This window comes from Pteronotus mesoamericanus, unplaced genomic scaffold, assembly GCF_021234165.1.
Source record: "Pteronotus mesoamericanus isolate MK-2021 breed Mesoamerican mustached bat unplaced genomic scaffold, CSHL_Meso_final contig_33, whole genome shotgun sequence".
In the NCBI taxonomy this organism is placed as follows: Eukaryota; Metazoa; Chordata; class Mammalia; order Chiroptera; family Mormoopidae; genus Pteronotus; species Pteronotus mesoamericanus.
In genome coordinates this window covers 14,835,495-14,850,348 of record NW_026555135.1, presented here as the reverse complement: position 1 = coordinate 14,850,348, position 14,854 = coordinate 14,835,495, and the positions used below count along the sequence as shown (strand labels likewise).

The window sequence follows — 14,854 nt, the reverse complement described above, 5'->3', positions numbered from 1 at the left end:
ATGAAGGTTTCAATTGTACCTAAACATTCAATATGTTGTAAATATTTACATGCATATAGTAATCCTGCTTAAAGGAATTTGTTTACTTTTTCAATATACCCCCATCTCCCTTTTTTGAAAGTCTATGAATTACACAAAATAAAGAATAATAGTACAGTAACTCACAGTTCTGTCTGACATTTACATAGATGAGATAGGATCAGTTTGCCATAGATTATCTTAGAGACCTTTGTTCCAGTACCGCCTGCAAACTACCTGTGTGATTTCCTCATCAGAGAAATGTGGACCAGCTTTTTCCATAAGTTCACTCCATTTTGTGTTTCTGTTTTGTCTGGGAACCTATAATTTGACGGTGGACAGGATGAGTAAAAATGCTTCAATGTGCATGACTGTGGTTACTTACAGGCCCTAAGATATACCTAGTAAGGCATATGAAATTGAAAGGTCTTCTTGCATCAGAAGAATGAAAAGATATTTGCTTCAGAGTAGAAGGTATCATACTACTATGTTTCTAAATCTATGTTCTTTATATCAAATTATTATTTCTTATTTTCATATAATCTAAAAATTATTTATGGGTCAAATCAGATGCCACAGTGCTCTACTTTACACAGCTTTTAGAAGTGGTGACTTGTTTACAGGGTTTAAGAAGTTATTTCACTATGTGGTTCTGCATCATTCTCAATCAATTCCTACTGCATAGCAGTCCTTCAAGTGATTTGTTGTCAAAGAATCTGTTTTCCTGAGATGGTGTCTTGCCTCCTGTATTTTGCAAAGCTGTCGGGCATTTTGTAATGGGCATTTCAATAGGTCAAGTTCAAATGCATTTAAAAGGCAAGATTAGCAGTTATGTTCTTGCATTTATTTCCTATGTGCATTATTTGCTTTGTGTCACAGTGGGGTCATGAGTACATGTTTTAACCCCACATGTTTTAATAGCATTACTGTTGTAAAAATATTCATCAGAAGTAGCCAGGGAGGGAAGACCACAGAAGATAATTGGGAAAAAATGTGGGTGGGGGGAGTGTGGTGCACAAATCGAGAACACTTTGATGCAAAGCTCATCCTGAAGATTAAACATTCCTCTAAAATGCCTTCCCTTATTCATTTTGATTACTCTGCTGTCAGGAATGTGTTTGCCACAGCTCAAATATGAAAATGTGTGACGGTAAAATTTTCTCATCAGACTTTTTATTAGGCAATAAAATATACAAGAAATCTTTGTAAGTAGCTTGTGTTGCTGAGGCCCTCTTTGCAGCTTGCCGATAATTGTGTCAAAACTGGGAGATGTAAACGAACATCCAAAACTTGGCTTTGCATTTCAAATATAGACCCAAGGTATTGTGTGACAAATACTTTTTGACTTGGAGTGCTGTTAATTGTGACAGATTTTTCAGCCATCTTACATGGATTTTGACAAGGTGATTTCTGAAATTAAATTTCAGGTTTGTTTTGACAGACGATTTTGTTGAGAGGTTTTGATTAGTAAACAAATTCAGATTTCAAGTTTTTAAAATAGCTGACTCTTTGTCTTGTTTCTTTTATGGTAGTGGTGAGAAGTAGTTACTTATTTATTTTAAATCTCTAATGGGATACTTCGGTGTGGGAGGGAATATTTGGTTTTCCAAAGCAGATGGAAGCAATATGTCAAGCAATGTGTGACAACTGTGTAGGCTTTTTTTTTTTTTTTTTTTTTTTTAGTTGTTGTACTACCCTTTAACCCTATTTGTAACTGGGAGAGTGCTTTGAACTGGATCAGCAGGCAGCAGGGAGATACAGTTATTTTCTGAAGACCTACTGTGTGATTAGTAAACAGCTATAATCTAGAAACCTAATCAGGACTCTCAGGCATGGTTTTGTTTTGTTTTGTTATTTTCCTGTTGTTTTCTAGCCCAGCTATAGACCCCAGAACCCCAAGGCCCTATGCTATACTTTGCATAGTCTGTTTGGGTCTTTGGATTAGCAGAGGCTCTGTTTCTGTTTCCCATTCAGCCCTTGACTTAACCTACTACCTTTGGTTCTGAGTTTTCCTTTGTCTCAGGGTTTAGGGGAGTCATCCAGGCTCTGGCCCTGCCCACCTACAGATCACTGTAGCTGTCCATCACACAAAACAGTTGAGTTTTTTCCCAGTAGTTTTGTTCTATAAAGATACCACATATGCACTGAATTAGTAAGTACAGAGCCATTGCTCCCCGTTAGGTCCTTGTAAGCCTCTGCTCTATTTCTATCGAAGCTCATCTAACACACACATGTTTTCTATAAGGCAAATCACAGCCTTCTTACACTGCGGGGGCCATTTTAAACAGTAAAACCACCAACAAAGAGCACAAACATGCAAAAAACGTGGCACTATATGGACCACAAAAAGAATATTTGAGTATAGTGTAAGAGTTGAAACAATAAGGCCTAATTACCCCTTGTTTGACATCAGCTGGAAACGTGGGCCTCAAGCAATACACATTTTTCATTGCTCTATACACATCTGCAAATGATTCTGAATGTTCAACAAATATTGCTTTGGGGTTACAAAAAAATTAGTAGGTGATTTGCAAATAAGAATTCCATGACTAACTTTCATGGGAATGGAAGACTCTGTGCCCTTTTTTTTTTTTTTTTTTTTTTTTTTTTGCCTTTTACTTAGTCTTTATTCCTCACTTCTGGTTTCAAACTAACTTGGAGTAGGTTTTCTGTAGGGGAGAGAGACGATTCTCCATCTTGGTCTGCTCTTCTCATCCCTTTCCTTCTTTCACCTCAAGAATACTTTTGATTAGGTAGAGTATAATACTTTTATTGACCCAAATTAGTAGATATGGTTATTGTATGTAAGAGATTGTGGATATAGTTGTGTTTAGAGAAAAAGTTACTATCCCAAGCCTGAGACTGCTGTTGGTCTTAGGAAGGGCTGCTTGCAAGGTTGGCCATTAACTGGCATTTGGGAACTTAGATACTAGGTGGGTTCCTTCCACCCTAACTGGCTCAGTGTGACTAAACTTTTGTGCAAACAGTAAAGTTTATACTGAATACTACTGCTTTTCTTCTGGGAGTCTGGAATTTTGACAAGTGCTAGTCAGAGGTGCCTCTCTGATCTCCATGATCAACCCCCAGTAAAAACCTTGGACACTGAGTCTCTAATGAGCTTTTTTTGTAGACCACATTTCACAAAGATCGTCAGGTCATTGCTGGAGGAATTATGTGTGTCTTGTATGACTCTGCTGGGAGAAGACTGTTGGAAGCTTGGGCCTGGTTTCCTCTGGACTTCACCATACATGCCTCTTCCTTTTGCTGATTTTGCTTTGTATTTTTTTTCTTTTTCTTTTTGCTATAATAAATCTTAGCTCTGAGTACAACTATAGGATGAGTTTTATGACTCCTAGAGAATCAACAAACCCAGATCATATTGGGCACCCTTGACACAAACTGTATGCCTCTTAGAACCTTGTTCTGTCACTGTACTTTTTTTTTTTTTAAAGACTTCATCTATTTATTTTTAGGCAGTGGGGAGGGGAGGGAGAAAGAGAGGGAGAGAAACATCAATGTATGGTTGCCTCTCATGAGCCCCCTACTGGGGACCTGGCCCGCAACCCAGGTATGTGCCCTGGCTGGGAATTGAACCAGCGACTCTTTGGTTCAATCCACTGAGCCACACCAGTCAGGGCTCTTAATTTTCTTTTGCGAGCCTGGGAAGGGAATGAATGCAGGCCTTCATCGCATATTCTCTGCTCTCACTTCCATTTTTTTATTCCATGTTGGTGGCTGAACCCTTAAAGTAGGTTCCTGTCTTCTTTGTTTTGTCTCTTTTCTCTCTCTTTTTTTTCTCTGATAGACCCAGGGCAATAAATGCCCAAGATTTGGAGTCATCCTTTACTTACAGTTAATGGTTCAATAGGGGAACAGGTGGACTATTGCTTGAATCTCATTCACCAACCTAGTTTTACCAAAGAATCCCAGACTGGGGTTAGACACTGGTCCAGATACTAAAACCAGTTTTTCCCCTCTTTGGATATTGTTTATGGTACATGCCTCTCGTAGAATACCTGCCACATGAATAATAAAGGGTACTGGACACAAAACAGAGGTAATTGGCAGGGTAGGATTCAAACATGCTTTGACCTTTTTCGTTAAATGTAATTAAAAAAAAACACCCAAACTCGTAATACTCTTCATCTGTTTCTCTCTTTTTTCTGCTCATTGTCATCCTCAACTTGTCTGTTCTTATATTTTCCTTAAGTGGATTGTGGCAAACATGGTCTATTTTGGCAGGATTAGCCATTCTGAGATACTCCTTTTTCTCTTTGTTATCTTTTCTGCATTCTCCAGACCACCTCTTTTCATCAAATCCCATTAATTCCAAATGGAATCTACAGAACAGTTTATATTCCCAGGAAAAAAAATCTTTATTCCATCAGCAGTTCTTCATTACACTTTTGAAAACTACCAGTGCCCAGTTTCCCCACCAATATTTGGCTTATTTCAATAAAGAAGAATCACAGCAGTTTTACAGTCAATACATGGTGGGTTGATGCTGATTGATTATCAGATATCATATATTCAAGAAGCCTTTAGTTTTCTGTCAGGATGAAGGCTGATGATGTAACTGACTTCGTAGATTGGTGTCTTCTCTGGACCTACAGAATTCCAGAATTGATCATGTAAGGTAATGGTGACAATTACTTGAGATAAACTCCCTAAATTTTAGAATCATATTGCTTAAGTTAAAATCGTGCCTCTGCTATCATGAGTTCTGTTATCTTGGGCAATTTTTTAAAAAGTTTCCTCAGCTTTAGTCTTCTTATCTGTGAATGAGGGTTACATGGGTTAATAAATGTGAAGTATTTAGGGACACTAAGTAAATACTCAATGCTATTAATAGCAATGATAATTTTAATAAATAGAGAAAGATGAGTATCAAAGTGTGGAAGCAGTATGGTATGTATAGCAACAGGTATGAATTGAAAGTCCTGATATACTTTACTAATTTTATACATGTTGTTCATACCAGGTTTCTGTTCTTCCAATTTCATTAATAAAATTAAGGTAAAAAACACACTTTTAGGTTTTATATGAGAACTAGCAATTATAATAGTGCTATGAATTATGTCTAACATGTAGATAAAAGGAAACTATTATAATTATCGTGGAAGAAATTAGGCTAACCTAAAGAAATCAGGTAGTAGACTATGAATAATCCATTTTTCTATATTATGATCTTTATTTATGAAAGTGTTTTTAAAATATTGCTCTGAGGTGATTCTATTTCTAGTACAATTCCATAGTTATTTGTTTATTTGCCTGCCACCTCCACTAATTGTTCATTTCTCCAGTGAAATGCATGTTAGGGTCTTAACAATCTTTATATTCAGTTCCTAGCAAGATACCTAATTCTCAATAAGTCTCAGTAACTGCTAAATTAAATCTAATTTGCATTGTGTTGCAATAACTAAGGGGCATAACTGAAAGTAAATATTGGGTGTTGTTAGAGGCATGTACTTAAAAGCATAGAAAGAATCTTAAAATAGTTGCCCTCAAGACAAAAAAAATATCATAAAGAGAAACAAAAAGGAATCAGTTAATCATTTCTGTGATCAACAATAATTTTCAGCACTTACACATCAATTATTTGACCAGCTAAGGAAAATATAGTATCAGACTTTAAAACTTGAATATTAATTTTGATTCTTCCTCTTTGTCACTTATGTCACCGAGTCTTCTTAATTTTTTTTTGAAATTTTCTGCATCCTATCCTTTCTCTTCCCATGGCCACCATCTCAATTATAGATACAACCTCAACACCAGGTTGCTAATTTATTGGCCAAAATGTAGAGTAGCATTAAATTCAAGACTATTCACATTACATAATAGAAATGATTTTTCCAAATGTTTTAGAATTTTTAATAAAAAATCAATATCCATGATTCTTAGTCTTCTTTTTATACTTAATATCAATGATTACGCTCAAAATTCTTTTTAGGTATCAATTAAGGATGCATCTCAGTGAAAACTTCCACAGAATACTCACCCCAGTAACCTCAAGCCATTGGAGGAGCAGGAGAGGAGGGTTTTCTTTTGCTTTTGGGGAAAAGCTCTTTTATTATCAAAGAAAACAAACTCAAAATTCTCATTCTCTTCTGTCTTGCCTCCAAACTTTGATTGAAGACATACCAATCATCTGAATAACCAGAACGATTAGCTTAGATGTCATTTTTTTCCTTGAATTTTCTTGATGCTACCACTAGATGCATACACATACACACACAACCCATAATCACATATGTGTGGCAATAAAGCTAACCCACAGGGCATATGAGAAAACCCATGAACTATGGAGTGAAATGTAGGTTTGGATCCGAACGGAATATTTGCAGTATGACTTTGGGCACGCTACCTAACTCCTTGGCATTCTACTTTCCTTATCTTTCAAGTAAAGACAATACTAAACTCAAATAATTTTTGTGATAATGAAATGAGATCAAATGTGGAAAATGCCCAGATCCTGACATGACATATAATAAAATCCTCCCTAAATATTAAATCTATCAAATCTTTCGACTTCTGTGATTCTTCTCCAAAGACCCTAAGCCAAAGCTCTTACATTTTTGTCATTTGTGCATGTAAGTATTTCTTATGTTTCTCCTTGACTCTATGCATCTTAGGGGCAGAATTTATGTTACTTCACTTCTGTATCCCTGAAAACCAGAGCCTGAGAATGCCTGATTCCAGTTCATTATTTCATCCAATGCTTTCTACAAAGAACTGTTCTGAACAAAACTATTTCTATAAATTATCCCACTATTGTCCGTCATGAATAGACTTTTCATCATGGATTATCACACTATGGAAGCTCTAATGGGGATGTTAACCATCTGCATCTAAGAACACTGTTTCGAGAGTGACTAGCAGATGTATCACATCCTGTGCTTTCAGTTCCTGCTGAGGATTTTTCTGTGAGCACTTCTTCCTTCTCAGGGTCACAATTTTCACCAGCTGTGGCTCTCCCACATAGAGTAGATGTCCTATAAATACCTGTTCCTTAAATTAATAAAACAATTAAAGGTTAACCATTCCTGTCCAGCTCAAAGAAAAGTTTTTCTACTAAAGGTAGTTGGCCTAGCATGTTCATTAGTTTAAAGTCGTTTCACATTATTAAAGGTGGTTTAATAGCCACCTTCTATTTATGAACTGTAAGCCTATTACTGGCATAATTAAGATTTCCATGCCTCAAATATTTCTCTGTCTTAAAGTTACATGCTTATATTTATCAAAATATCATTTCATTAAATAAGTATATTATAGCTCTATTCAAGATTATGCAAAGTGACTTAAAAGAAAAAAAATGTATGGTTATATTTTCATCTCTTTTTTAACAGTTAACTTATAGTAACTTAATCTGTTCTATGAAAATGTATTAACTCACACTTAGTGAGCACTTGTTCTGCATTATTGTAAGTGCTTTGCATTTATTCAGAATATGTTGAGGAAAGTACTAATTTTATTTATGTTTTAAAAATGAGAGAACCAAGGTGTAGAGGTAAAATAATTCATACAAGGTCCTACAGCTAATGAGAGAGTGATGACACAGAAATCAAATTCAAAAGTCTGACTTCAGAGCTCACATATGATAAAGGTTTTTGAATACCCTTAACATAATATCACAGTCTGTGCCATATTAACCTCAAATTAAGAGTAATTTATCACCTGGACAATTTCCTTGCTAGTTTTTAAGTCCACATTGTAGACAGAATAAGCCCTCCATACCTCTCTGCCAAAAATGTCCCTGTCCAAATCCCCTGAACCTGTGAATATATATTTTTTACATGGCAAAGGAGCTTTTTGGATGTGATTAAAGGCAAGGACTTTGAGATGGGGCCTTCAGGAATACCAGGTAAGCCCAAACTAATCACGTGAATATGTAAAAGCTGGTAATTTTCCTGACACTAGTCAGTCACAGAGAGATATTGCTGCAAAAGAATAAACATACCTGGCTTTGAAGATGGAGAGAGGTCACAAGTCAAAGAATACATATCAAGTTCTCACTTAATACCTTCAATAGATTCTTGGAAACTGCCACTTTGAGGGAAACATTGTGTATGGAAACCAATTTAACCCTAGGCTAATTGATACAAACACGAATTAAGTTTCTATGGCATGTTTCTGTTCACAAAACCATAACCAAATTCTTAAATAAAGACATAAAAAACTTCTGTTAAACGTTGAAATAAATGTGTGCTACACATACATTTAGGAAAGGTTTATAAAAAACAAGATAATTCTTTTCCAACCAGCTGATGCTAGTTCCAGGTCACCTGCGTGGCTGGGACCTCTCCCCATATAGCTCAGGGCGCGAGGCAGGAACCCACCGCGGACAGGACGCCCTCCCATCTCAGGGCCACTCACACGGACACCACACTCACTCAGACCGGGGACAGTGTGGACACGCTTTTCACCCCGCGTGCACATCTTTGGGATGTTGGAGGAAACCAGAGGGCACGAAGAAAGCTCATGCAGATGTGGGCAGAAGGTGCAAACTCCAAAAAGACAGTGACCTGGCTGGGAGTCTATTATTTTTCCTCATCTGGGTTAATGAAACGAGATAGAATGAAAAGAGATTATTCCAGCACCTGCTATATGCGGCTTCTAGAAACTAGCAAAGGTAAGGAAATTAATCTCTCCCTAGCATCTCCACAAAAACCACAGCTTTAATGCCACTGTGATTTCAGCCTAGCCAGACCTACCTATATTGGGCTTCTGGTTTATTGAATTACAAGATAAATCTCTGCTGTTTATGCCACTGTGTTTGTGGTAATTTACTGCAGTAGCAATAAAAGAGTGATACAATCAGCAACAAAGTTCTCTTTGATACTGGAGATGAAGAAATTTTAGTCTTTCTGTATTTTCTTTCTGTCCAAACATACATACACACTCACATAAATGCATCTACTCTTTGCAATTACTCTGGCAAGAATGCTTTAAAATGACATGATCCAGTAAGGAAGGCTGACTGAATCCCAGGCAGCTTGTAGTGTTTGCTCAAAGAGCAGTGAAAAGGAAGTGTTCAACCTTGTCTTGGGCTTTGGTATCAGGGCCTTCCCAGGCTGCCAGGCCCCTGTGACGGGATCTCCTGGGTATCCCAGCTGCTGAAGCTGACTCGGCTTTGATTCAGGCTGTTTTGTGATGCCCTGATCTTATTCCTCCAAGGGTGGATTTCTGGTTTTGCTGTTTTTATTCCTGCATTATTCTTCAGACGCAGCCACTTCTCCACGTGCCAACACGTTCACATTTTTAAAAATATCTTACTTGGGGACCAATTTACATTCATGTTATTCCCTATTCCTCTAAAATTGCTTCAGTTTGAATTTCCTTCTAATTTTAGTAAGGAAAAAGTGCCCATTAAATAGATAATTTGAAAAAGATATATTTATGAATGGAAGCAGTATTTCAAGTGCCAACTATGGTCTTCAGTCTCTTCTTTCAAAGAGAATTGCAACTCTTCTTCATCTTTTCATTTTCTTTATTCCTTTTGATCTCTTATTTTTAGACTCCTTCTTGCATTTTCAAATCTATGCAACCCTTTTCAAAAGCACTGTGGCAATTCATTAGAAAAAACATAAAATTATTTATATGCTTTGACCCAGAGATCATACTACTGGATAATAATTTGAGAGAAGTCACATATTAAATGTACCAAGATATTTCTTATACCAATAAACATTATTTAAAACCTGGATAAAACCTAAATATCTAATAGCAAGAAACTGATAAGTTATGACACATCAACATAATTGAATACAAAAAATAAAATTTATAATATGATTCATCTAGAAAAAAATATGCTTCATCTGGATTCAGATCCCACCTAAATTACCAAAACGACTGAAGAGACATATAAACCTGGATAAGGTACAAGTCCAATGGAAGCCACAGTCTTCTCATTTGAATACACAAATAATATTCTCATATCAATAATGTGAAGATTGAATAAGTTTATGTAACTTATTTATAACTATTGGAACATCATAACTATTCACTATACTGTGACATCTTTGTTATTTATTTTTAAATACAAAATTAGAAATCTGTATGATTATGATTGTGAAATATGCAAAAATTTGTAGATTAACATGAAATTATAAGAAAATTTCTTACATTATTAAGAAAGGAACTCACAAGACAATTAGATAAACTTGGATTACACAGAGTATTAATAAGGCTTCTATTTAAAAGAAAATACTTAAACTATTCCTATTTATATTTTAAACAGTTGAAAGGTTTGGAAGTCCCTAAGGCCTCTAGTGGATGCCATAGGCAGTCTTTTTTATGTTGTACAAACTAGCAGATGCTTTTGAAAATAAACAACATGAAGTTTGAAAAAACACCTCTTTTTACTTGCATTTCAGCAGTTTTCAGAGGAGTCTAATCAGAAGTGGAGGTGGAACTTTGTTCTACTGACATGCCCTCCAAAATAGCACAAGCTCACAATAGGTGGCCCCAGTGAGGCCCTTTTTATGGTGACAAAGAAAAGTGTTCCTACAAATCAAAGCCCATATAAACAAGGGAGAGGCTATTTTAAAGCCCTCACAATCAATGCCAGTTGTCAGCCTGTGAGAGACACTGGCTGAAATGACTTGTACCCATCACATATTTATTTCTACAGATGGAGAATTATGTACTTGACTTGTTGGAAAGGTTGGGTACTAAAAATACTTTTTTAATATAAAACAGAAAGAGGAACAAAAATTTGGCAGCTGCTTATTTCATTCTATGTGACAAAAATGTGACTTATCATGTAGCGGTAGAGAAGAGCAGAGCCCAAAAAGTATCCACGTATAAAAGCCATACTATAAAACAATACCAGAGAATATAATGTTAATTAGAATTCAATAAAACTGCCAAGTGTCTTGAAATATCAGTCATGTCATTTTGTAACTTTATTGAGAAAACCATGGAATCAGCATGGTGGTGGTTTTATCACAGATGTTGCTGCTACGCAAGTAGTTACCTTGCTCCTCCAGAGAAATGAAACAATATTCTCTGTTGAAGGGCAGTGATAAAGGAGGGAATTGCCTTGTGATAAAGAAAAGAATGACTTTATGCAGATCTCAGTTAGTGACAGTAAAAATTCCTTAAGTGGATTTTATTCAGGATGCTTTATTAAAAAAAAAAAAATTCAGAGTACCACCAGGATTGATATTTCACCTTCACATCAAACCTGGCTAAGTAATTGCGCTCTGAGGTCAGGTTGAAGGCAACCACAGTCACAGTGAATGCTTCTCCAGAATCTTCTGCAGACTGTCTGGCAGATTTCTTTTCCCATTCCTTGTTCTCGATTTTATTTTTTTCCAATTTTTAACTAAATTGAATCCACTTCTTAGATGCCATTGCTAATTTATTTGAAATCCTTTTTTTTTTTCCCAGTTACACATGAAGTTGAGGATATAATTCCCAGTATTTGCACTCTAATCCCACAGATTCCCCACTGTGTCAATCAAGTAGTATGCTGCTCCTTATCCCTTGTCTGACTTTCCTCCACTAGGAATCAGAAATTAGACAAGATAGCAAATGATAAGTTTGACAACTAATGAGAGTTAGAAGATGATTGCTCTATAATTGAGTTTATTAACTACTAGTAATTTCTAAGAGTCAGTGACATTACTTTAGCAATATTTATAAATTACTATTCATTCTAGATGAAAATTAGACAAAATCATATGTGGCTTTTCTTTGCAATCCAAACTAGGACTAAGTGAAGTGTAACCATTTAAAATTATGTGATCTTTATCTTAGGCCAGTCTTTTTTAGATAAAGCCATTTTCAATAGCTCATTTTTTTCAGTAAATTCTTTTTTAAATGCACTTGTAAACAATCTGAACACTAGGCTTCAGAATTGCAGAAAACTTTAGTTGAAAGGTACCATACAGTGTGTTTCGTCTTATATATGCTCCCAGAGATTCAGAGGCTCAGGAGCCAGACCCAGGCAGGTTTCTGGGAGCCTGGACTGGATAATTCTGTCTTTAAAGCTTGGCATGAAGCGTGAAAAAACACTGATCAGAGATGACGCTGAAAAGTAAGTCAAGTAGTCAAAACCAAGAAAAAGAAAGAAAATGTGGAACAGAGAAATACACACTAGGTATAAGGGACTTAAGAGACTGAGGATGCCAAGGCAGAGTGAATGAGTTTGAATGAGAGGGTGGAATGTGGGAGCTAGTGAAAGCACCCTGAAATACTGCGGCAGGGTCACAGGGACTTTTTACAGAGCATGCTTGGCCCTGCTCCTGAATGGGAAGTTAAGAACCTTGAGCCAATTTAAATGTATCATAGAATTGTACACTTGAAACCGATATAATTTGATTAACCATCACCCCAATAAATTTAATAAAAAAGTAAAAACAAAATAATAATTACTATAGACTCAATACTTAAATTCCCTTTATAGAATTCAATTGAATTAGCCATCCAAACTATATGTGAAAAATTACAGTGGCAATCACTTATTATTTTCCAAGGTTGTTGATTTTGGTTTTGGAAAGCTCTGAGTATTGCATAGTGTTTCCTTTTATTGGACCCCTGTAACCTCTACCCATTGGTTCTAGTCTTTGATACTATTATATAGCTATAATACAAGTATAATATCAATGGGCCTATTTTTAGAAATTCTGCTGGATCCAAGTAGCAGGATTATCTAGACTTCCTAATGTAGGGTCTTTAATAGCCAAGAAAAATAGAAATGTAATTTAACTAATATTGCAGACAGATTGATAGTCACATAATTGTTCTCAAACTTCAAATGTTTTGTGGCATTTTAAACATTCTCTAATAAAATAAAATTCTCCTTAAGAGGTAAACAAAGTTCTTAATAAGATTATTATTGTCATTTTTAGTGGCAAAACAGCACCAGAATGTTACCACACCTTGGTTCAGCAACCCCAGTACTTTAGTTTTAGCTAAGAAAGAATTCAGAGCCAAGACTCAAATACAAACAAAAGTTTCTTTAGAAAGTCACAGAGGTAAAAGAAGTGAGCCAGCTGGGCTGTGTGGGTTCAGGAAATCAATTACAGAGGCAAAAGAACCTTGGAGCTTAGAAGAAAGAGAGTAACAGTAAGCCCCTGGAAGAAGAAGGTAGAAGAGTGCAGACATGCTCCAGAGAGAGAAAGAGAGAGAGAGAGAGCACACGCTGTGGGGTGGCAGGGGAAGCAGGTAGGGGAAGGTCTGTGAGTGTTCAAGGGAAAACACGAGTGCTAGCTGGATCCTCCTCCTGAGGGTTTTTATTTTCTCTCTAAAGGTAGGGATCTTAAGGGAGTTCCCAGAGGAGGATCTCAATGGAATATTCATCAGCTTTTCACGGGTGTCCTTTCAGGGTTCTGGTCTCTACTGATTAGTCAGCTAGGATAGGGGGGTGTCATTAGTAATCACAGCTGGTGCTGATGTCAGCCATGGCATCACTCCGTTTGGTTTTGCTGCTTTTCTGGGCCTGGAGCTGAGCACATGATGTTATCTCTAGTTTGTCCAAAACTCTGTTTCTGTGGTAAACAAACCCAAGGCTTTGTTCATTCCTAAGATTATTTGAAGTGGGTCAAAGCCTCATTGTCCTGAGGGCTTATTGCTTAAGGGAGTGGTTCTGAAAGGGCTCATATGGGAGTTGTATAAGGCTATTCCTTGGCCTCCTTGTTCCTTGTAAGGAAATCTTCCACATGACTAGCAACATGCTAATGGAGGAAAGGTCAGGGAGAGTCTGAGCTGCATGACCAGCAATATGAAAGGTCAGGGAGTCTAAACTGCATGGCCAGGAACATGCTAGGGAAGAGAGGTCACCCTTGGAGTGAGGTCCTTGTTTTCTCAATTTTTCTCATTGCTAGGTACCTGGGGCTTTCTGTCCCAGTGACCTTCTGTACCAGACCTCTTGTTCGTACTCTTCTCATGACTAACTGCTTACTATGTTGTCAACATATTTAATGAGCACATCTTGAGACAGGCACTTAGCCAGATTGTTGTAGGCACAGAGTCCTTGTTTTTAGTGACCTTCAAAAGTATAGTCAGGGCTATGGCAGGAAAGAGCTGAAGGTTGTTTTATTTTTTGGTGTTTATAACACATTTTGGTGCAGGAATGTAAAATATAAGGGAAATGTGCTTTTTGAGAAAAATAAAAATATATTTCTCAAGCTCAAAGGATTCAGTTAATATGTTTGTTATATTTTATTAAAACCAAAGACAGACAATAAAAAAGGAGCATCATCAAACAATGAGAAGGAAAGAATTAAAATGATCCCTACATTTTATAAGAATGCATTTATTCAGAGACAAGTAATGGTTACTAATTATTGAAGGCATTCTTTCCTTGGAAATTGGGGTTTGAGGAAACCTGTCAAAGGGATGATCAAAAAACAGCAAAGCAAGCACAAGTGTGTTCTACCTGAGACAGAAGAGGGGTATACTTTGTATAAGATTACAATTCTGATAATGGTCTTCCCAGACAAATACCAGGGATTTCTGTTGGGACATCCCCTGGGAACTTGAACATCATCTGATTCCGAGTGAAGTCAGGCCTTTTGGACCTACTCTGTTGCCTAAGCTTTTTATAAATTGCTCTGATACAACAAGCTGTGGTAATCCTCCTTTTCCATGAGGAGTGGCTGCTGTTCTTCAGAGAGTTGCTTTCTCTTTCGACGACATATTCTCTTTCGACGGCATAACAGCCTAGTGAGCCCTCCCAGCACAGCTGTGAGGGCAGACCCCACTACAGCTGCCCCAGTGAGCCATGGCCAGATCCGGCGTGCTTGTTCTAAGTAGGGCTTAATGTAATCTTGAAAAAAGTCTGGGTCTGAAATAGAAAGACATCCCAATGTTTTTACTATTGTTGTTGTCA

At 36.8% G+C, this 14,854-nt stretch overlaps 1 protein-coding gene across 1 annotated transcript in view; it reads right to left on the bottom strand.

Moving 5' to 3' along the window:
* Window positions 1-14,564: 14,564 nt before the first annotated feature.
* Window positions 14,565-14,854, bottom strand: part of TYR (tyrosinase) — a 92,442-nt gene continuing 92,152 nt past the window's right edge. The window contains exon 5 of the mRNA XM_054576172.1: window positions 14,565-14,809. Within this exon, the coding sequence (XP_054432147.1) occupies window positions 14,565-14,809 (245 nt within the window). The remainder of the gene's footprint in view (window positions 14,810-14,854) is intronic.